The sequence below is a fragment of the Emericellopsis cladophorae genome (genome assembly GCF_022114955.1).
Source record: "Emericellopsis cladophorae strain MUM 19.33 chromosome Unknown NODE_6_length_900724_cov_123_231613, whole genome shotgun sequence".
Classification (NCBI taxonomy): domain Eukaryota; kingdom Fungi; phylum Ascomycota; class Sordariomycetes; order Hypocreales; family Bionectriaceae; genus Emericellopsis; species Emericellopsis cladophorae.
Window position 1 is genome coordinate 825,842 of NW_026250931.1, and position 21,953 is coordinate 847,794.

Here is a 21,953-nt window from a genome sequence, read left to right on the forward strand (position 1 = left end):
GCCTATATGAGGCTTCCTCCTTGCCAACCTGACCATCTCCGACGCCTCTCTCTCTCTCTCGCGGGTTCATGACAGTGTCAGCTCAAGCTTTCTTCACGCCCAAAGACATTTTATAGCAGAGTGAAGTTCGGAATCAGCATGCGACGACCTGCACCTACCTTGGGCCTGCTGGCTCTGCTGCAGCTGGTGGCTGCCCAGGAAGAATGTCTCAGCCTGACGACCAACTTTCCAGAGTGTGCCGTGAGTCTTCCGTCTGGCAGCGTTGACCTGCCGCTGACGCAAACCAGTTCTCGTGCATCATCTCGGCCGGGTCGGCCGTAGGATGTACTGTCGCAACTGACGTCGCCTGTGAGTCCTCCCCAGCCTCGTTGACAACGCCGGTGACGCGTGCTGAACAACAGGCCGCTGCACTCCCGAGTCATCGCAGGCCATTGTCCAGACGGCCCTTGACTGCGTCCTTGCTGGCTGCCCATTCAGCGAGTTGAACAATGTCATTGCCGCCGGAAGCTCTGTATGCGCCTGCGTAGCCACTGCCACGCCGGAGCCCCCAGAGACCACTCCGACAGACATCTCTACAGACATCTCCACGGCCACGGCCACGTCCACTCCTGAAGAAACCCCCTCATCCACTCTCACATCTACGCCCGGAGATGACACCACCGTGGAGCTGCCCCCGACCACGAGCACCATTGAGCAGTCGGTCACCACGACACCTCCTCCCGAGGTCACCTGCAGTCCGGACTCCCCTTGCCAAGAGAGCGCCGACGCCGTGCCTGACTGTGCTAGAGCATGCATCAACTCGGCTGCGGTCACTGAAGCTGGTTGTCGCGAGGGCGACTACGGGTGCTCGTGCGCGTCCCAGTCCATCATCCAGCCCGCCGCGCAGGGTTGTGTGATTGACGGGTGCGGGATTCCCGGTGCCATAGAGGTAGTGTCATCCGTGGCTGCCTTGTGCGACTGCGTCGAGGCCAGCCCAATTGAACCGTGCGATGGGAACGAACCGACAGCGACGACGACAACATCAAATGGAGGCGGTGACGATGGTGATGATGATGAGACCACAACGAGCACCACCCCTCCTGACACGGAGACCACGCAGCCTCCGCCAGAAACAACCTGTGAGGGAGGGACTACGTCGGACTGTGGCCCGGTAGCCTCGACAGCCATCCCCGAGTGCGCCCAAGCCTGCTTCACAAGTGCCGCCCCTGGTGTGGGTTGCGGTGTCGATGACTTTGGCTGCCAATGCGAGGAGGAAGCCCAGGCATCGCTGTCGCAGCTGCTGATCCCATGTGTGGCCACGGCGTGCGATTCTGGTGATCTGTCCGCTGTGATCACAGGCGCGGCCTCGGTCTGCGCGTGCGCTTCGGCACCGCCCTCTGGAGGGGATTGTCCAACGACGACCGACGACAAGCCGCCTTCCACCACCACTGGTGGGGATGACGATGGCGATGGCGGTGATGGCGGTGATGGCGGTGATGGGGATGATGGGGATGATGGCGCGACTACAACGTGCGCTGATGCTACAGCACCTGACTGCGGCCCTGTTGCTACCTCTGTCATTCCCGAGTGTGCCCAGCCATGCTTCACCCAGGGCGCGCCTGACGTTGGCTGCGGTGTCGAGGACTATGGCTGCCAGTGTGAGCCCGACGCGCTTGCTTCGCTATCGGCCATCCTCGTCCCTTGCGTGGCCACAGCCTGCCCACCAGCGTCCATCCCCTTGGTGATCGAGGGTGCCAGCTCTGTGTGCGACTGTGCCCTGGCTGGCCCGACTGGCGGCTGCCCTGGCAACGGGGGTGACGGCGAGCCCACCAAGGAGCCGCCATCGCCTACCAAGACGAGCGACGATGGCGCCCCCGAGCCCACGACCTGCGCGCCTGGCACGCCTGCTGATTGCGGCGCCGTAGCCACATCGGCAGTGCCCGACTGCGCGCAGCCCTGCTTCACGTCGGCGGCTCCCGGTGTTGGCTGCGACGCCGACGACTACGGCTGTCAGTGCGAGCCTGACACCCGGGCGAGTCTGAGCCAGCTACTCATCCCCTGCGTGGCGACAGCTTGCGACTCTGGGGACCTGCAGGCCGTCATCACCGGCGCCGAGTCAGTGTGCGCGTGCGCGACCACGACGGCGGATGCTACCGGCGGAGACTGTCCGGCGCCCACAGGAGGCGACGGGGATGCTGGTGACGATGACGGTTCCGAGGGTGGAGAGGACGGCGGCAGTGGAGGAGGCGGTCATGACGATGGCGATGGCAGTGATGGCGGGAGCGATGGCGGCAGTGGAGACAATGATGGCGGCAGTGGAGGAGGCGGTCATGACGATGGCGACGGCAGTGATGGCGGGAGCGATGGCGGCAGTGGAGGCAACGATGGCGGCAGTGGAGGCAATGATGGGGACGGTGGCAATGGAGGAAACGGTGGCAGCGACAATGGCAGCGACAATGGCAGCGACAATGGCGGCAGTGGAGATGATGGAGATGGTGGTGGTGAATCTGGTGATGGCGATGATGGCGCAGGCCCGCCTGTGGTTCCTCCATCCAGCGGCGCGCGACTCGAGATGGGCATTGTCGCTGGTGTCTTTGGCGCTGCCTGGCTCGTGGCCGTGGCGCTGTGAGGCCGATGTGATCTTTTGCTGCCTGCTGATGGTTCTGTTCATCTCCGTCCTGTACGGTGTCCTACTCTTGTCTGATTTCTAAGCAGAAGACCGGTTAACTATCCCGTACGGTGGCCGAGATAATCGTTTAAGCACGCTGTTTCTACACTGCTACATACGTCCGTTTGCGAAGATCATTATGGCTAACATAAGATTGATAATCGAGGAATTTTCTTCTGATTTATTCGGTTGTTAAGTTATCAAGGTAAGGGAGCTACGTGAGCACGTGTTGATGGAGGAGGTAAGAAATCGTTGCTGGCCTAGGCTCTTGCACACCCCTGGACAGGGACAGGGATGCTGATAACTTCACCGACAAGACAGGCCAGCCCTAGCGACGTGGAACTTAAGTTTGTCGAGAACTGAAGCAGCGAGCCGGCACCTTGATGATGGATCCAATCGGTATTGGCGCCGGGGGGGGAGTAGGACGTAGCGCAGACAGCTTTATTACCTGCTACATGGCTCCCCTAACGATGGACAATTTTGTGCGTCGAGGAAGGACGGAACCACGAAGAAAGGATTCATCGTCTTTCTTCTGGTGGTGTGAAATAGCGAGGACGTCCTTGTCGTTTAAATACTAGCGGACGAACCGGCCAACAGACTCCAATAAGCAATCGGGCTTTTCCATCACTATGGTCATCAAAGAGGACAGCAGAGGTGCCGGGGGAGTTCGTGCGCCTGGAAGGGGGCTGTGTGGAGATGACGGACCACGGAAGAAAACAACAACTTCTCGGGCTTTTGTCTGCCGAATCCTGCATGCGGGGAGGACGGCAGCAACCGTCTGGGGAAACTTCCTGGATGATCTGGGTCGAGCTCGCGTCGACGCTTCAATGTGACGCTCCCCGCATCTCGTTAGAATCAACCCGAGAGAGCGATCAATGGTTCCTCACAGATCTTTCCGGGAGTACCCCAGTATCCATCAGTGGAGTTATTCCGGCATGGTGAGGCGGACTGACCTGGTCGAAGTTGGATCTGATGCTCAAGGCGATCTTCTCCTCCGAGTAACACAGCTCCTTTATCCGGACCGGATTCACTACCTCCGCCAAGCAAGGCGTTTCTGATCCCTTCGTCCGTGGGCGATGGAACCTCATGACATGGAGGAAAGGGTGAGGCTCCGGGCTCGCCACGATGATCAATCCGTACGTCGAAAGCTCGGGCAGCATAAAACTCCACAGGGTGCCCACGTCAAGCACCAGTCTGCTACTACCGACCTCTAAGCATCACCCGTGCAAATACAGGGATACCTGCCAATATAACTCAGTCAAAATCAAGCCTTCGCTGCCAACATGAGATTCTCCTCCATCGCCTCCTGTCTCACTGCCGTGGCAGGTCTTGTGAACGGTGGTCCTGTGACCCCATGCAAGCCGACAAAGCCACCATATTTCCTTCTCGTCGGCGACTCTACCGTGGCCGTCGATGGAGGCTGGGGCGATGGTTTCTTGAGTTACCTCCAAGACGGGGGAGAGGGCGAGAACAGAGCCAAGAGCGGAGCAACGACTGTTACCTGGAAATCTGACGGGCGATGGGACTGGTTGGTGGAGACCATTGGAAGTGTCAAGGACGATTATGAGCCCATTGTGACCATTCAATTTGGACACAATGACCAAAAGGTCATGACCTTGGATGAGTTCCGAGTCAACATGGTCGGCTATGCCGACGACATCAAAGCCCTGGGTGGCACTCCGGTACGTACTGTCCCTTTACTATGTGTCACGGACATTGCTAACCCAGACCGTCCTCAGATCTTCATCTCCTCCCTCACCAGACGCACCTTCAAAGATGGCAAGGTCGTCCAGAACCTCAAGGAGTGGCGTGACGAGGCACTGGTGGCGGCAGAGGCGGCTGGGGTCCAGTTTGTCGACCTCAACATGGCGAGCACCACATATGTCGATGCCATTGGGGCCGAGAATGCTCAGTACTACAACTGGGAGCCCTCGGATCGAACTCACTTGAACCCGGCCGGTGAAATAGTTTTTGGTCGCATGACGCTTGACCTGGTGTTGGAGGTCCGCCCTGATCTTGATCGGTACTTTGAGGCCAATGAGGCCCTCAGCGAGAAGATTGAGAATGGCGAATTCACCACGGGCGAGGAGTAGTATCTCTCTGACATGAAGACCGCCGAGCTATGGCGCACAAAAATCATTAAGCTCCAGTGGAACAAGGTCGAGAGACCGCCATGAAAGAACAACACAGATGCTGGGGTCTGCTATTGCTTTCATACCCCGGTTTTTGTGTTTGAAACCTGGCCTTCCATGTACCACTGCGATCCCCATAATCTGAGACGTATGGGGCTGTACACATAAATTTGAAGGATGTCTATCTACCAAAAATGGAAAGTGTTTCAGTGACTATTAGTACACCAAAGTTGCGAGTTGTCAATTTCCACCGCGCATGAAGGCCAAAAAACGACAAAAGTATTTGTGAGCCACAAATGACAGCGCAATCTCTAAATACTAAACATAAGTCCTTGTCCGTTTCTTCTTTACTAGTCTTTCGCGAGGTGGACATGCAACAGTTGTCCGCCGCCACAGCCGCGGATGGAGGTCAGGGTAATCATAACCGCGAATACACAACCGTCCAAGAGCAACTGCATGTAATGAAGTCACAGTGCAGTCAATCCTGTCAATGAAAGACAGCTTAGGATTAGTGTATCTATTGGAAAAACCAAAGTCAGGTTCATTGAGGTCGGTAACTTAGTACCAGATGTACGCTGCAGCGTCCAAGTAAAATGATGCTTCGACGACGAGGCGGGTGGGTGACCCGATGAGGGGAATGAATCCCGACAGCCAAGAACAAGGATGCGGATATTAAATGCACATAAATGGACGCAGCATGTAAGTCCACGCTTACCAGCAAGAATTCTCCTCCATTCTACGTTTGTCTCATATCAGACACCATCTCCCGAAGCCAGCACCGACCAAAGCCATCATGTCGTCGTCCACCTCGCTATACAACCAGTCCGTCCCTGTCCTCATCAAGTACCTCCGCAGCCTCTCGGGCCTCCTCACCAAGGCGGTCCAGCACTGCGAGACCAAGGGCGTAGCGCAGGAGGACCTGCTCGCTTCCAAGCTGGCCGACGACATGAAGGGGTAGGTCTGGGCCAATTGACCCTATATCCCCCTCCTCCCCCCTCATCATCGCCCACTCCACCCTCGTCTCAAGGCGGAAACCACGCTGACGTGAAGCGCCCCCCTGTTAGCCTCGCCTTCCAGGTCACTAGCTGCTCCAATGGGGCCAAGTTCCTCCTCCACCGCCTGGGCGTGGAAGCTCCTGTCTTCGCCGACGACGAGACAACCTTTCCTCAACTCCAAGAGCGCATCCAAAAGACCATCACTATGCTCGAGGGCGTCAAGCCCGATGCCTTTGACGGCCTCGCCGAGGCGCCGCTGCTCATGGAGACGGGATCTGGAAACTTTCAATTTGAGAGTGGGCAGAGGTATGTGAGCGAGTACATTCTGCCAAAGTTCTATTTTCACGTGAGCATTGCGTATGCGATTCTGCGCAGTCAGGGTGTCGAGTTGAGCCTGCTGGATTATCTCAGTGGTGTGCTGGACATGGTGCAGGAGGATGGGAGCCTCAAGACTCTCTAGGCCGGGCTTGGGTCGCACGTTCATTTGACGAGAGCGTGGCGAGATGGAAAGGAATCATAACACGGGACCAAGTTCACGAGAGGCAGCTTGTGCAAGTGTCTGTTGACAATCACAGGTGATAAATAATATTCGACAGCGAAGCAAAAGACCTCTCCCCATTCATCCCCTCTCCTTGATTACCGATCTAACTCCTTTTCCTTCCTTGCTCACCGGGAAGAAAGCATTTAAGAGCAAGCAGTGGGCTCGGCTGTGACGGTGATGGGCTCAGCAGTCACAGTGACCGTCTGCGTCTCTGTGACGGCGGTGGGCTGCGGGGTCTGGGTGACGGCGGCAAGCTCGGTGCTGACGGTCGAGATGCTGGGGGCAGGGGCGCCGGAGGGAGGCTCCTCGCTGTCGTCGCCCTCCTCGCTGTCGTCGCCCTCCTCGACGGGGTATTCATCCTCGTCATCCTCGGGGAGATCCTCGTCGGGGATATCCTCGCAGTCATCCTCGTCATCTTCAGGGAGATCCTCATCAGGGATGTCCTCGCAGTCGTCCTCATCCTCCTCGTCGTCCTCCTCATCATCGTCCTCGGGAAGCTCCTCGTCAGGGATGTCCTCGCAGTCATCGTCCTCCTCATCGTCCTCCTCCTCATCGTCGGCAGGAGGGGTCACAGTGGTGGGCTCAGGAGTCGCGGTGGCAGAGGCGACCGAGGTGGGCGCCGGGACGGCAGAAGTGGGCTCGGGCGACTCGCCGCCATCGTCACCACCGTCGCCGAGGACAAAGTCGACGCACGACTCGTAGGTCTGGTTGATATCTGGGGCGTCCCAGAACCACTGGATGACACAGGCGCCCGGCTCGGTGCAGTCGGACAGGTCGTCGGGCAGGGTGACGCTGAAGGCAGTGTTGTTCTCGGGGAAGCCGGCGTTGGAGGCATAGTCATCAAACTCGATCATAGGGGCGCCAATGATGGTGTCGGTCGCCGTGTTGACGACGGACACGTTGGCGTAACCCGTGTGGGGGGCGGCAATATTGACGTCAAAGGCAATCGTCTGACCGGCCGAGTAGGTCTGGACATTGTCCTGGTTGTCCTCAAAGCGGAAGCCCTTGCAAAGCCAGAGCTTGCAGTCGTCGGTGGTGTCGGAGCCGACAACCTGCATGATACCCTGGACGTTGCCGTTGATGTCCGAGGACTGCTGATAGAAGGGCTGCTGGCCGCAGACACTCGTGTAGGCATCGCCTGGCTGGCGGGCGGGAGGGTCGTTGATGAAGCCGTGAGCGGCGACGAGGGGCACAATGGCCGCGAGGGCGGACGCTTGGAAGAACATGTTGTCTTGTGTGAGGGTAGTGAAACGAAAGGGATGCGTAGTTTGGTCTTGTTCTGGCTGTCTTCGAGGAACAGGTATCAATGTTGTGAATGAATGGCGAGCTCCAGGCTGTGAGTGATAGTAGCAATATGACCGTCAAGGCCTGTAAGAGAGAATGAATGAAGGTGATGCTGAAAAGAAAGACTGAGACTGAGACTGATACCAATCCTCGAAAAGCGAATAGACTGATGCCAGAGGAGCAGAAGGTGTAGACGGCAGACATGCGGCTGTTATGTAGGCATCTCATGCCCCTGCCATCTGGTGAACCCCGTTGAAACCAATCGTCTCGAAATGCTTGGCCTACTCTACTTGACACTCGATGAAATTGAAAGTGACCAGGAAGGTCAGGGGACTGCACACATCCCGGCTCGTTGGGTGTGGGCCCCCCCTGTCGATGCCAGGGCTGGCGGCTAGGTTTCGTCTCGGTTGCTGCCGAATGTGACATGATACGCGGGAGCCAAAGCGACCCAAGGACGCGAGAATGAGGCTCTTCCTCCCTCCAAAGGGTGGTTGTCAACTTGTTTCGCCATGCTGGTCTGTTCAGTCGTGACAGGGTCAATACATTGAAGCCCGCGAAGTGCTCATTTGGCGTCTGATCGGACGGACATTGTTCGAAACTTCAAACAAGTTTGTCGGATTGTCCACCGAACTCTGGAACAGGCCCAAGAAGCAGGCCCTGTGGGGGCACCATCATCCCTGCGGGCTGGACGAAATTGAGGAGCACCATTGGGCGCATTTGTTCGGAGGCAAAGTGGCTCGATATTTGTGTCAGAGGCCACCCTGATCCCTGCTCACCGTTTCCGGGCTCCTCCTGCGTCTCAGACAAACAGCATCTCCAAATTGTCCTGTTTGCACCGTCCGTTTCGCATCTCGGGCTCCAGAATCCAGATGACACAACATTCGGGCAAATGAGGAGACGGCAAAGTTTTATGACACTGGATGACAAGCGTGTCAAGTATTGGCCGCCGCGATCATAAGCGCGCCGTGTGTGCATGCGGAGTTGTTGACAGCACCACCCCTCGGTCTGGCGGCTCTGACTTGTTTCAACGTGCCACTCGCGTCAGTTGATCGATGGTCCATGACTTCATGGTCACTCGATGTTTTTCGCGCTGTCCTTGTGCTCGGAAAGGATCAGAATCCTTTGTAGCGGTATGCAACGAATGAAGCTGCGTCGAATGCTCAATGGGTCGGTCGCAATGGGGATGGAATGATTGCGTTCATTGTCGACGCAGGCGTTCCTGTGGGTGGGTGGCATTGCTGCAGGTACAGGTGCTCCTTCCTCTTGAGCCGCTTCAATATGCAACAAGCGGGGTATATGCATCAATCCATGGTATCTACAATTGCTCATGAGATTTACCTCACCTTCAAATTCTTCACGCAGCCATCGATACCTCTACATACACTCATCGCTTCCCCTCACCGGTGTTGCCAGAATGACAGCCGATACAATCACACACGAGGCACGCTCCCACCACCTACAGGCCGTGCGGCAGCGCCTCATCTCCAATGCGCCTCTGTACAATTTTCTGCTCTCACCCTCCACCATTGTCAGGTCCTCCGCTGGAGAGGTCGTCCTCCACCTGCCCCTCGACGCGTGCCATGTCAACTCCAGAGGCACAGTACACGGCGCCGTCTCCTCAGCCATTGTCGACTTCAGCACCGGCCTTGCCATTGCGTCGCACGACCTGAGGGACACGACCGGCGCCAGCGTGGACATGCACGTGAGCTATCTGGGCACGGCCAAAGTCGGCGACACGCTCGAGATTGTGGCCACGGCCGAGAAGGTGGGTGGGAGCATGGCTTTCACCAACTGCAAGATCAACCGCATCGATGGCGATGACAGGGTGCCGGTCAGCATGGGGAGGCACACCAAGTTCGTCAAGATTGGCCAGAAGAAGCCAGAGGAAAAGAACCAGGGATGAACCCGTCCTGCGGCACGTACATGCAACGACAATAATTAGAGTCACATAGACGGATAGACAGATGAGACCGTGTAGGGAATCAGCACGGATCAGCAACAATACTAATCATCTCAGCTACAGACACTGTCGGTGGACTGGACGTCTACAGACGGGCGGCCCCGCGTGGCGATCCCCCTCCCCATCCGACCGCGTCGGAGTTGCCCCGCGTCCTCGGACACGGACGGGGTTGGCAATCGCAATGATCTGAGTCGTCCTTTAGAACGCGTGGCGCCTGTCCCTATTCTGGTGATCTCACAAGACTCTGCTCGCTGATCGAGATGTCTGACACCACGGACAGCAAGCCCACCACCCGCGCCAACGCAGACTACGATCTGGAGACGCCAATCCCCAGCGACGCACCCGGTCTCCGCCAGGGCCTCACATCGTATGGCGACGCGCACTTCTCGCTCTTCCTGCGCAAGGTGTTCATCAAAGCGCTCGGCTACAGTGAGGACGCGCTCTCGCGCCCCATCATTGGCATCGCCAACACCTTCTCCTCCTTCAACCCCTGCCACGCCAACATCCCACAGCTTCTCGATGCCGTGAAGCGCGGCGTCCAGCTGGCCGGTGGGCTTGCCATTGACTTCCCCACCATATCGCTCCACGAGAGCTTCAGCAGCCCGACGAGCATGTACTTGCGCAACCTGATGAGCATGGACACGGAGGAAATGGTCCGGGCGCAGCCCTGTGATGCCGTCGTGCTTATTGGTGGCTGCGACAAGACGGTACCCGCGCAGTTGATGGGGGGTCTATCGGCCAACAAGCCCATCTTCCACCTGGTGACGGGGCCAATGATGCCAGGCAGCCACAGGGGCGTGAGGATCGGTGCCTGCACAGACTGCAGGAACAACTGGGCCAAGTACCGCGCCGGCACCATTGATATCGAGGACATCTCCGCCATCAACGAGGAGCTGGCGCCTACGGCAGGCACATGCGGCGTCATGGGCACGGCGAGCACCATGGCCTGTATCCTGGTTGGGCTGGGCCTCATGCCCTTCAACGGCGCGTCGGCACCGGCCGTGTCGTCGACGCGACTGCGCATCGCCGAGGAGACGGGCAAGAACGCGGTGGAAGCGTGTCAAAAGCTGGAGGAGCGTCGACCGCAGACAATCCTGTCAAAAGAGTCCTTTCTCAACGCCATCACCGTGCTGCAGGCCATCGGTGGCTCCACAAACGCCATTGTGCACTTGATGGCCATCATTGGGCGTCATCCCGGTGTCGCGGGTCACATCACCCTCAATACGATTGACGAGATTGGACGCAAGACCCCCCTCTTGGTCGACTTGAAGCCAAGTGGCGAGAATTACATGACCGACTTTCACAACTCGGGCGGCATGCTGGATCTGCTCATGGAGCTGAAGCCCCTGCTGCATCTCAACGCCCTGACCGTCACGGGGAGAACGCTTGGCCAGGAGATGGCCTCGGCCCATCATGCCCCTGTTCCTAGAGATCTCAGCTGTATCCAGCCTTTCGACTCGCCACTCCACCCCGCCTCATCACTGGTTGTCCTCAGGGGTAATGTTGCTCCAGGCGGCGCGATCATGAAAGCCAGCGCCTCCAAGGAGAGGAGACTGCTGAGGCACACGGGCAAGGCTGTCGTTTTCGCCGGATCAGCCGATCTCGCCCAGCGCATCGATGACCCCAACCTGGACGTGGACCCCGACAGCGTGCTGGTGCTACAGAACATCGGCCCCGTCGGCAACCCGGGCATGCCTGAGGCTGGCCTCATCCCTGTCCCCCGGAAGCTCGCGGAGAAGGGCGTGATGGACATGCTGCGGCTCTCCGATGGACGCATGAGCGGCACGGCGGGCGGGACCATCTGTCTGCACATCTCCCCCGAAGCGGCGGATCCTACATCGACGCTGGGCATTTTGCAGAGCGGCGACGTGATCACGCTCGACGTGGAGGACAGAAGGATCCATGTTGATATCTCGGACGAGGAGGTTGCGCGGAGAGTGGAAGCCAGGAGAGGCGTGCTCCTTAGCGAGGGCAGCACCGCCCCGTGGGCGGCGAGGGAGGGGATGAGAGGGTATAGGGGTCTTTATATGAGGCAAGTGCTGCAGGCGGAGCAGGGAGCTGACTTTGATTTCCTCACGGCAGAGGGGCCTAAGAGGTAGCTTTGCATGGGGCAAGGAGCGTCTAACTGCTGCACGGGTGCGTCCAGTACACAGTTGCACCTCAACCCCTGAATACTGCCATGATTACATCGAAAGTCCCCGTCTATCACTAGTTAATTGACATATTTACTAGCCCTCCTCCAAGTCATGGTCCTCGAGTCCAGTCTGAAACAGTGGAGACGGAGATTCCCCGCTCCCAACGGACTTTCTCCGTGGCTCTCTCAACAGCGCCATCTAGAAAAACCCCCTGTACACCTCAGCTTACACCTCTCCTCACAATCTCACTACAAGTCTCCCAAGAGCCCTCGCCATGTCTGAACCCGTCAAGATCCACATCTCCTCCGACCGCCTCCACACCCTCGTCCACAGCATCCTAACCGCTAACAACGTGGCCCCCTCCCACGCAACGACCATCACCAACGCCCTCATCCTCGCCGACCTCCGCGGCGTCGATACCCACGGCACCAACCGCATCCCCAGCTACATTGCCCGTATCCGTCAGGGCGTCCTCGATCCCGCCGCCCAACCCATCCTCACCCAGACCACCCCCGTCGTCGCCCACGTCGACGGCCAGAATGCCTTTGGCTTCGTGTCCGCCCACATGGGCATGTGCGCCGCCATCCAGAGCGCCCACGTCTACGGCATCGGCATGGCTAGCGTCAAGCACTCCAATCACTTTGGTATGTCCGCCTGGCTCGTCCAGCAGGCTCTCGACGAGAACCTCATGTCCCTCGTCTTCACAAACTCGAGTCCCGCGCTGCCAGCCTGGGGCGGGCGGGAGAAGCTCATGGGCGTGAGCCCCATTGCCTGCGGTGCCCCGGGGAAAGATCCCGCCCAGCACTTCATTCTTGACATGGCGCCGAGCGTCGCGGCTAGGGGTAAGATCTACAAGGCCAAGCGACGCGGGGAGAAGATCCCGCCGGACTGGGCGCTGGACAAGGACGGGCGGAAGACGGACGACCCGGACGCTGCGCTCGGGGGTGTCATGCTGCCGATGGGGGGTCCAAAGGGGTCCGCGTTGAGTCTCATGATGGACGTGTTCTCGGGGGTTCTGTCTGGGTCGGCGTTTGCTGGCCACGTGACGAATCCATATGACCCGAGTAGGCCGGCTGATGTCGGTCACTTTCTCGTGGCCATCAAGCCGGATCTGTTTATGGACTTGGATGAGTTCAGGGAGCGGATGCAATATTTGTATGAGAGGGTGACTGGCTGTGAGAAGATGGAGGGCGTCGAGAGGATTTACTTCCCTGGTGAGCTCGAGATCATTGCTGCGCAGGAGCGGAGAGAGTCAGGGATACCTCTTGTGCAGGCTGAGATAGATGCGTTGAATGAGGAGGCCAGAAGAGTAGGCGTCGACGAATTGAAAGTATGAATAGTCTAACCGATTGTCGCTGTGATTCCAGGCGAGACCATCTCTCCTTCTGTCTACCTATCATCGAACGCTATTGGGGGATCCGACCCTAGTGCAAGGCAAGCCCTCTCAAATGTTTACTCGCTCAGACTGTCATCATCATTTAAAATCAAGACCACTCAGCTTCTCTTCCAGGGATTGCCTTTGCTCGTCGTCAGAAGAGAAAGTTTTGAGTGACAACTCTGGCAATCATTCGTTGATCACACCAGTCGACCCTGTTCGGGACGATGCCTCTGAGGTGTCTGACCCTGCCACCTCAGCGGTTGTGGCAACACTCTGAGCCAGTCGTGGCGACCCAGTGCCATTTCAAGATCTGCCATGGTGTGGTTTACGTCTAAGAGCAGCTCGATCCCGGACCTGCTTGTTTCCAAAACACCCTCGACGGACATGGGACAAGTCGCTATTCTGACCCGCGCCAGTCGATGAGCGCGGTCGAGTTGGTGTAGATATACAACCAATCTCAACCAGGGAGCAGGATATTGGTCCTCGAACCGGTCTGGGAAGACTTTGCGCTGGGCTCATGCCGTTGAGTACTGCTCTCTGCATGGCGGTTTCTGTGCGCCTTGGTCGAGATACTCTCTTCTGCTTCCCCTTAGGAGCTTGCAGCGGCTTTTGTCTACTCCGGAGAGGATGAGCCCATTTGACTGGCGCCCGTGTCAAGTTGCTGCCACTCAGAATACGTGAAGGACGCGTGGAACGAGTGAGATTGACGTCCTTCTCAGCAGGCTACGATTCGCCGCCTTGGTGTGCAATTCGTACTCGATGAAGTTACTGAATCCATGAGTCTCGCGTAGGATAAACTCTGGTGCTGTCCAGGCATATCGGCTCAGGCCTCGCTCCGAGTACAGCTTGACTGCAAAGGGCGAGGAGCCAATATTCTCATCCAATCGACTCGGCCGCCTCTCTGCATGCCCAAGTAAGTATTCCAGATGCTTGCCGCCCGTCTGCTCGAGAATCCTTGCCCGTTCTGGTGACGCGGCGACATATGGCGGTTCCCACCGGCAGTACTGTTGTTGCGCGTCTATCCGGTGGACACGCTCGTCTTTCCACCGACTGCCAACGCTTCTGAGGGGGGTCAAAACGTCCGCTCTTTCGAGGCTAGATTGGAACTGTGCCAGACTCGGCGGAGGCTTCAAGGAGTCGGTGTCGGCCTTGCGCAACAGATCGTCTACTTTGCTGTCTCGACTAGCAGTATCTCCTGTGCGAGTGCAGCGGTCGGTTGTTGGCACAATCGATGTTGATGATTCTCCAGTGCTACGACCGTGGCGGCTTCCCTAAGCGCCAGAAAGCGGCCCATCCCTGGCTGGCTTCTCAGGCCGCGTGCGGCGGATGCCAAAAGTCTTCAACTTGGACATCATGATCGACGGACGTGGATGGGTCAGCTGCAAGAGGTGCGGCGCGCTTCGATTTTATTGATGCAACGGAGGATTGAAAATACAGAGCCAGAGAGACAAAGCAGTTCAAGGTGGCGAGAAGGGGATGGATGCGATGGCAAGCATCGCAGAGTAAGGTAGCAAGTGGGATCAGACACCCTTGAGATGTTAAGCCGGTCATGGGCAAAGTCGCTCCTCCCTCCTCTGTTGACCAATGTCCCTCGCTGTCACGTGGTGCTCCATTTGAAGTCTCGGAGCAAATATCCCTCATCTTCACTGTTTTTGCGTTTGACTCGGGTTCATTTCATCAAAAGCTCAACAACTTACTTAGACGACAGCCAGACATTCCTCACCGCTCACCTTCCCCAGAGCCTAGGGACATCCAGCCATGCCGGACCCCACTTATCGGACATGCACCTGCCCACCCGCGGCACAGGGATCCCCAGGCAGGTATCAGCAATTCAGCACCCACAATAACGACTTCGCAATGAAGTGTCCCAACTCGGGCGCACTGTACGTGTAGAGTAAGTTATCCATCAGGCAGGCGTCCACGAGCGACGGCCAGAATTGATGCCGTGCTGCAAGACTTGAAAAGGTATCCGGTATCATTTTTCCGCGCCCTGCGTCAATGGCTGTTGAGCTTTGCACGTCGCCAACGTGGTCCACGGGACGAACCAAGACGGATGACAAATGGCCAAAGGGGGTAAATCATGGACTGTTGCACGACAAACGGCAGGATACTATCACTGTGCTGCATTGGTCAAGATTGGGCCCATACACGGTACACTCTCGACTGAGTCAGTCTTCCGATCTCGCAAGTCGCCGTGCTAGGGCGGTTGCGACTCGCGGAGTCGCGATAGCCTCATCTGCTGCTTTGCCTGCCGCGGCGAATGCGCTCCTTGTCGAACTAGGAATCCTTTTTGAAAATCAGATCAGCGCCTGGAGCCCATGTAGGATGCGCTCTGGGCAAGCCTCGTCCTCAGCGACAAAGGTCAGAGCCTTGGATGCGTCTGGGTCTAGGCGCCAAAAACTGGACCCCTGCCGGACCCTGCATTGATCCCGAGGCGCTACTGCGCATGGCGCAACAGTGCGAATCGTCGCCATCCTCACCATTTCGCGTATCAAATGTCGAGAAGGACAGCGCGATTTGGTCAAAAGGTCGAATGCCCGAACTGCGCAATATCCCGGAAGAAGAGAGTACATTCGCGGGCTTACCACCTCTGTCTGTCTCTGCCCCCTGTAGATCGTGGCTCCGGTCGCGAGTCAAGGATGCGCGCACGCGTGATAAACGGGTGATAAACAGCGATAGGGGATCTCGGTCACCCCGACATGTCCGCACTGTGACCCCATACTGTACAAGAGTCGGTGGTGATGAAGTGGGTTGGTAAACATAATGGAGAGCTGACAGAAATATCCTTGTCAGATCAGATCCAGCACTGCACGTCAAGGTCTACATAATCGAGGAGGTATCCCGCTCGCTACTATTGGCTAGGCGGATGTGGTGAGTTCTGACCGCCCTTTGTCGCCGCAGATGGCTGGGCAAGTGAGGCGGAGACAAGGCGGTGGAGGGACGCTATGATAGGCAGTTTTACAAGTCCCCAGCTCCCCAACACCCGAGCCCAATTTGCCAAGTTACTGTGCGGGTCGTGGGTGACTGGAAGTGAGGCAACTTTGAATATCAAATCTGGGGAGCGTGGAGAGAGAGGCCCAGTCAGTCGCTGGGCGCCTCTGTTTGTCCACCTGACCTCCTGTTTCTGAGGTGCCCTTGGCTTGACCGCACGCACCAGCATGGGAGATTGGTGAATCTGAGGTGCGTACTCCGTATTGAGGCTGGATCTGCTGTTGATATTGATGGTCAGTGACCCGCCCACCTATCACTGTCCAGTCGTCCTGGGCCAGAAGATAAGGACACGGACTGGACTCACTGGAGCTTACAGTGCAGCCAAGCACAGTAGCGGCGGGCCCAGTCCTGTCACTGTAGTCTGAAAGACCCACCCACCAGACGGATACGGGCCAGTGCCAAGTGGACCTCGAGACCCCTGGATCCCGGACCCCGAGTCCAGTCGACAGACAACTCGACTGGAGTTCGGGATGCCTTCGATTTAAACATGCCTCCGACCTCGCAGAAGCACAGGGCAATTTTGCGCCTTTCATTCTCTTGAACGAATCTCTCCCTCTATTTTCTTTTGGCATTTCCATCTTTTTGCTTGGCTTCTGTACACCCAACCAACACATCACACACCATGCATGGCTACAGTTCATCAGAAGAGTCCGAGGACCCCAAGCGTCCTCGCGCGCAGCCGGCGCAGAACAACAATAACGACCAGAAGAAGAAGCGCAAGAAGCGTCTGCCGCCTCAGCAGTCCGTCAACCGCATATGGAAGAAGTTCTCGAATCGCAAGTTCCACAAGGCACTGGCTGTGCTGCCGTTTGACCCAGTGCAACCACCCGCGTGCTCCGACCGCTCCAATGAGTTGCTGTCCGACGGATATGAGCGCGCAGTGGAGGAGTGCAGGCGCAAGGTGGAGAAGATCGTCAAGGAGTGCAAGCGCGTCAACCAGCGGTACCGCGACCCTGGATTCGACTTGGTGGGCTCTGCCCTCTCATGTGGCATGCGAGCATCAGTGCACAGATATAGATGCTGACACTTTCAGGATTGGGACTTCAAGTACGAGAAGGGCAATTGCCTTAACAGTCTTGGGTCATCCAAGTTCGAGCTCAACTCGACCACTCTGCTGAGTTCCACAGCTTCCGTGCCTAAGGCTGTGAAGCGCGTCCACGAGATCTACGACAAGCCCACCTTTATGCGTGAGGTGAGCGCTGGCGATGTGAAGCAGGGCAGTCTCGGTGATTGCTGGCTTTTGGCAAGTCTCAGTGCCCTCGCGAATGTGGAGGGCGGCATCGAGCGCATCTGCGTGGCTCACAACACAAGTCAGTAAAGCGCCATTCCATGTTCACCTCCACGCTAACGGACGCAGAAATTGGCATCTATGGCTTCGTCTTCTACCGGGATGGCGAGTGGATTTACTCAATAATCGATGACAAGCTCTACCTTATGTCGCCTTGCTGGGACTCGCCCAGTATGCAGCGCGACCTGCTGCAACAAATCGACCGCGAAGACATGGAGAAGCACTATCGCAAGACGTACCAAACGGGCTCCAAGGCGCTTTTCTTTGCGCAGTCCCTTGACCAGAACGAGACGTGGGTACCGCTCCTCGAGAAGGCTTTTGCCAAGGCACACGGCGACTATGGGTCCCTTGCTGGCGGCTGGATTGGTGAGGGCCTGGAGGATCTGTCTGGTGGTGTTACCACTGAGCTCTTTACCTCCGACATCCTCGACCTTGACGAGTTTTGGGAGAACGAAATGACAAAGGTGAATAGGGAGTTCCTATTCGGTTGCTCGACCGGCGTCATGGAGCACGGCTACGGCAACCGCGACGGCATCAGCGAGGGTCACGCGTATGTGGTCATGGACGCCCGAACCTTGAAGTCCGGTCAGCGCCTCGTGAAGCTCCGCAACCCCTGGGGTAAACTCCGCAAAGGTCTCTGGGAGGGCCCATGGAGCGACGGCTCCAAGGAGTGGACAACTGAAGTGCAGGAAGAGCTTGGCCACAAGTTTGGCAGCGACTCGGTGTTCTGGATCTCCTTTGAGGACATGATCAGCAAGTACACGCTGCTCGACCGCACCCGGCTCTTCCGCGAGAACGACTGGCGCTGCTGCCAGCGCTGGATCGGCGTCGACGTCCCCTGGAAGCCAGAATATCATGAGAAGTTCCAGATCAAGCTCACCCAGGATTCGCCCCTTGTTCTCAAGCTGACGCAGCTTGACGACCGCTACTTCAAGGGTCTCCAGGGCCAATACACCTTCCGCCTGCACTTCCGCCTGCACAACTTGGACGAGCCCGCCGGCGAAGACTACGTTGTCCGATCCAACAGCAACTATATGACGCAACGGTCTGTCTCGGTGGAGTTACCCGACATGCCTGCCGGCAGCTACGCAGTGTACGTCAAGGTAGTTGGTGAGCGCAACACCCGCCTATCCTCCGTGGAGCAGGTTGTCAAGCGTGAGTGCCAGGGACGCAAAGAGAACGACAAGCTCGCTCAAGTGGGACACGCGTACGACCTTGCGCACAGCAAGGCGTGGGATCACATGAACAAGGTGGCCAGGGTCCGCCGCAAGCGTGAGCAGAAGAAGGCTTCTGACTGCCGAATGAAGGAGCGCCGCCGCAACTGGGAGAAGCGCCACCTTAACAGGGAGGCCAGTCGCCAGCAGGTGGCCAAGAACAGTCAGAAGAAGATAAAGCGACGTGAAGCTTGGGAAACTGAGCAGCAGAGGCTCGATGACGAGGCTGAAGAGGCCGCCAGGCAGGCGCGCGAGGCCAAACACGCGGAAGAGAAGGCGGTGGCGACAGCAGTTGCCGAGACTGTCGACAAGGCCGGTGACGAGGCAGACGATGAGAGCGACGATGCTGGTGCTGATGAAAAGTCGTATGACAAGCTTGGTTCCGAGTCGAGCGGCACCCCATCGTTTACGCCCAAGTCGGACAAGTCCGTTCCCGCCTCATCTGAGGAACAGAAGCAGAATGTTCCCGATGTCAGTGGCGCTCCTCCTGCGCCTGCTCCCGAGCCTGAGATCAAGCAGCCTGCCCGACAGCGTCCAAAGTACGACTCGGGCGACGACTCATCCGACTCGCCCGTGGATGACTGGGATGAAGTCTACAGCAGCGACGACATGATTCGCAAGCCCCGTCTGGCTCCCGGGCCTGCGCCCCAGCCCAAGGACGACTACGACAGCGAGGAAGAGAAGATGCCGGAGCCTTGGAACGCGATCTGCATCGTCGGGATCCGCGTCTACTCCAAGGACGCCCAGCTCGAGCTGCGCACCGTCATCGAGGGCGGCGAACTCCTCGAGGGGGGCATGGGCGAGCGCGGTGCGGGAGACCTCGACAATGCGCAGGCCAACGCTGGTGGGTCGCGCACTGATGCCAAGACCGGTGCTGGTTACGCATCCGTTGTAGACCGGGACGGCAAAGTGCTCACACCTGGCGAGAGCAACGGTGCCGTTCGCGACTACATAAACGTCAAGTCGGTGTCGTCGTCTGGTACGAGCACACCTGCCGTTACCCGGCTTATCGACTGGGACAACAAATTTGAGAGACTGAGACTATAGACTGAGACTGTAGACTGAGACTCTGGGATAGAGAGACTGCTTTGCGATGACGGCGTGTTTGTGAACCTAGACTGATGTTATAGATTAATTCCGTATACATGAGAGTTGGATGGATAAGCGGGCGTTGCGAGAGCTATTGATGTTTCTGTCGCCATCAGACTAGACAGACCTTACTGTGGTTTCCAATGATTCATTAACCGACACAAAGTGTTTCTTGCGTGGCTGGCGATGAAATGATTACCTAGATAAAGGTATAGAGCATGATGGCGGTGAGGCAGTGTCAACAAATGACGCCAGCGAAGGCTTATCGACCACCGAAACCGTATCTTATCTAATCGGCGCTACGCTTGCACCTTCTGCGCTAACCTTGCCTTATGCAGGTGCAGGCAGGCAGGCAGGCAGGCAGGCAGGCAGGCAGGCACCACCACCCCATTAAGTCGACCGTTGACCACGACCGTCACCGGAGCCAACACTGCCTGCCAGCCTCACTTCCTTCCCCTGTTCTTCCTTTTTCCTCATTGTCTGCCTTTCTCTTCCATCCCATCCATAGTAAGTTTTCACCACTATTCTTCCATCAGATCACGACTCGCGCAGGGCTTCGCCAGTCACCATGTCGTTCCTCGGCGATTGAGCCTACACCACGACCATACATCCATCCTCACGATATCTTTCCTCGACACACTCTTATCTATCAGCATCGGCTCCCAGGACACCTCTATCGAGTCCATCATGGCAGCCTCATCATCAGCCTCCTCCCGACGGAGCCAGCACTCGTCGTCAGCCTCTCTCAAAGCACCCTCTTCATCCTCCCACCACCGACAACGCTCCCCACGGACCTCGACGGCCGACGCAACTGCCTCGACCGATGACCTCGTCAACTACCTGCTCGCCGCCAAACGCGCCCTCTCCAGCATGACCCTCGTCCTACACGGCCACACGCTGACCAACACCGCGCGCACTCTCCACGAGGACAGCGCCATCCTCGCCACCCAGTCCCGCTTCCTGCGCGCCAGCATCGCTGATGCGGCCACCATTCTCGTGCGCCTTAGGAGGACCTTTCAGGGAACATACGACTGGGCGAGCAACGACTTCAAGAACCTGATACGCGCCATGGACGAGACGGACGGCGCGCTCGACAAGACCATGGGCATGCTGCGGAGCACCAGTGTCAAGAGCGTCCTGCGACCGAAAGGCGAGGAGACGCGCAGTCTACTCGACTTTCTTGACGTGGAAAGCGTCGATGGGCTGCGCGAGGCCCTGAAGAAGAGCATCGAAGAGCTGCAGAGTATCCAACAGTCTTTTGATGGGGACCTCTTGCGGTTCGACACGGACATTCGCAACCTCAAGAAACTCATGCAGGAGGCGCCGGCCGAGGTCGACCTGGCAACAGAAGAACGAACGGATCGCTTGGCGGCCCTGATGGAGCGGTCCGCCAACATGGCTCAGTGTCTCTCTGACCTGACGAACCACTTTGACATGTGCGTGACCGCCATCCGCACGACGGAGGGGGCCGCGGCCCTCGCGAGGCGCAAAGCAGCCGAGGCACCGGGCCCAGACGGCGTGTCCATCTCTGGCGTGATAGCCGAGCAGGATGACTCGGACCTGGAGCCCAAGACGGCCGAGGACAGGGCTGAAATGCTCAAGGTCGTCGTGCAGGACGCCGCCGAGGTGGACGACGTGGTCAAGGACATTCAGGACAACTTTGCGGCCATTGAGCAGGATGTGCACGCGATGGACGAGGAGCGCGCGACCGCCAAGGCGATCCACGCCAACACACTCGCGGCGTACTCGGCCATTGGCGAGATTGGCGACCGCCTTGGCGCCTACCTCGCTGCTGAGGAGCATTTCCGCCAACGGTGGGATCTGGAGAAGGACGTCGTCCACGGGAAATTGGACGAGATGAAGCAGCTCCGCGAGTTCTATGAGCGGTACTCGTCAGCGTACGACGGTCTCGTGCTCGAGGTGGAGCGTCGCAGGGGCGTTGAGGACAAGATCCAGAGCATATGGCGCAAAGCCCAGGAAAGCGTGGACAAGCTGCTTATGTTGGATGCGGAGGCGCGCGAGGCCTTTCGCGCTGATGTTGGCGAGTTCTTACCCACCGATCTGTGGGACGGCGTGCAGGGTCATGCGACTGGGTTCCAGGTGGTGCCCGTCGAGGAGGGGAAGAAGCAGGACGAGCAATGAGTGAAGGTTGGATAATCAGACATTGGCAATCTGCTTGCTCGGTGTACAGAATGGGCGGCGCTCGGGCACGTGTATTTGGTTGTTAATTAGTTTGGCGCTGGAGGACCACGGCGCCGGGACTTGGGTACGGTTACGGGCAAGTACTTGGTATATCTAT

General features: G+C 57.8%; 9 protein-coding genes across 9 annotated transcripts; 8 read left to right on the forward strand and 1 right to left on the reverse strand.

Annotated features, from left to right (window-relative positions):
• Positions 1 to 138: 138 nt before the first annotated feature.
• Positions 139 to 2,608, forward strand: J7T54_001830 (uncharacterized protein; the record flags this gene model as incomplete). Its single annotated transcript, XM_051503869.1, has 3 exons — positions 139 to 240; positions 288 to 348; positions 402 to 2,608. 3 exons carry the CDS (start codon positions 139 to 141, stop codon positions 2,606 to 2,608), a joined length of 2,370 nt encoding a protein of 789 aa, XP_051364810.1.
• Positions 2,609 to 3,930: 1,322 nt separating this feature from the next.
• On the forward strand, positions 3,931 to 4,740 carry J7T54_001831 (SGNH hydrolase-type esterase domain-containing protein; the record flags this gene model as incomplete). Its single annotated transcript, XM_051503870.1, has 2 exons — positions 3,931 to 4,329; positions 4,387 to 4,740. 2 exons carry the CDS (start codon positions 3,931 to 3,933, stop codon positions 4,738 to 4,740), a joined length of 753 nt encoding a protein of 250 aa, XP_051364811.1.
• Positions 4,741 to 5,572: 832 nt separating this feature from the next.
• J7T54_001832 (uncharacterized protein) lies at positions 5,573 to 6,234 on the forward strand (the record flags this gene model as incomplete). Its single annotated transcript, XM_051503871.1, has 3 exons — positions 5,573 to 5,733; positions 5,844 to 6,080; positions 6,150 to 6,234. The coding sequence occupies 3 exons, from the start codon at positions 5,573 to 5,575 to the stop codon at positions 6,232 to 6,234; spliced, it is 483 nt and encodes a 160-aa protein (XP_051364812.1).
• A 224-nt stretch (positions 6,235 to 6,458) lies between these two features.
• Positions 6,459 to 7,541, reverse strand: J7T54_001833 (uncharacterized protein; the record flags this gene model as incomplete). The annotated part of the gene is made up of 1 exon (XM_051503872.1): positions 6,459 to 7,541. One exon carries the CDS (start codon positions 7,539 to 7,541, stop codon positions 6,459 to 6,461), a length of 1,083 nt encoding a protein of 360 aa, XP_051364813.1.
• Positions 7,542 to 9,013: 1,472 nt separating this feature from the next.
• J7T54_001834 (uncharacterized protein) lies at positions 9,014 to 9,502 on the forward strand (the record flags this gene model as incomplete). The annotated part of the gene is made up of 1 exon (XM_051503873.1): positions 9,014 to 9,502. The coding sequence occupies one exon, from the start codon at positions 9,014 to 9,016 to the stop codon at positions 9,500 to 9,502; it is 489 nt and encodes a 162-aa protein (XP_051364814.1).
• Positions 9,503 to 9,819: 317 nt separating this feature from the next.
• Positions 9,820 to 11,658, forward strand: J7T54_001835 (uncharacterized protein; the record flags this gene model as incomplete). The annotated part of the gene is made up of 1 exon (XM_051503874.1): positions 9,820 to 11,658. One exon carries the CDS (start codon positions 9,820 to 9,822, stop codon positions 11,656 to 11,658), a length of 1,839 nt encoding a protein of 612 aa, XP_051364815.1.
• A 310-nt stretch (positions 11,659 to 11,968) lies between these two features.
• J7T54_001836 (uncharacterized protein) lies at positions 11,969 to 13,030 on the forward strand (the record flags this gene model as incomplete). Its single annotated transcript, XM_051503876.1, has 1 exon — positions 11,969 to 13,030. One exon carries the CDS (start codon positions 11,969 to 11,971, stop codon positions 13,028 to 13,030), a length of 1,062 nt encoding a protein of 353 aa, XP_051364816.1.
• Positions 13,031 to 16,685: 3,655 nt separating this feature from the next.
• Positions 16,686 to 19,612, forward strand: J7T54_001837 (uncharacterized protein; the record flags this gene model as incomplete). The annotated part of the gene is made up of 3 exons (XM_051503877.1): positions 16,686 to 17,030; positions 17,097 to 17,373; positions 17,421 to 19,612. The coding sequence occupies 3 exons, from the start codon at positions 16,686 to 16,688 to the stop codon at positions 19,610 to 19,612; spliced, it is 2,814 nt and encodes a 937-aa protein (XP_051364817.1).
• A 729-nt stretch (positions 19,613 to 20,341) lies between these two features.
• On the forward strand, positions 20,342 to 21,796 carry J7T54_001838 (uncharacterized protein; the record flags this gene model as incomplete). The annotated part of the gene is made up of 1 exon (XM_051503878.1): positions 20,342 to 21,796. The coding sequence occupies one exon, from the start codon at positions 20,342 to 20,344 to the stop codon at positions 21,794 to 21,796; it is 1,455 nt and encodes a 484-aa protein (XP_051364818.1).
• Between the last annotated feature and the right edge of the window lie 157 nt (positions 21,797 to 21,953).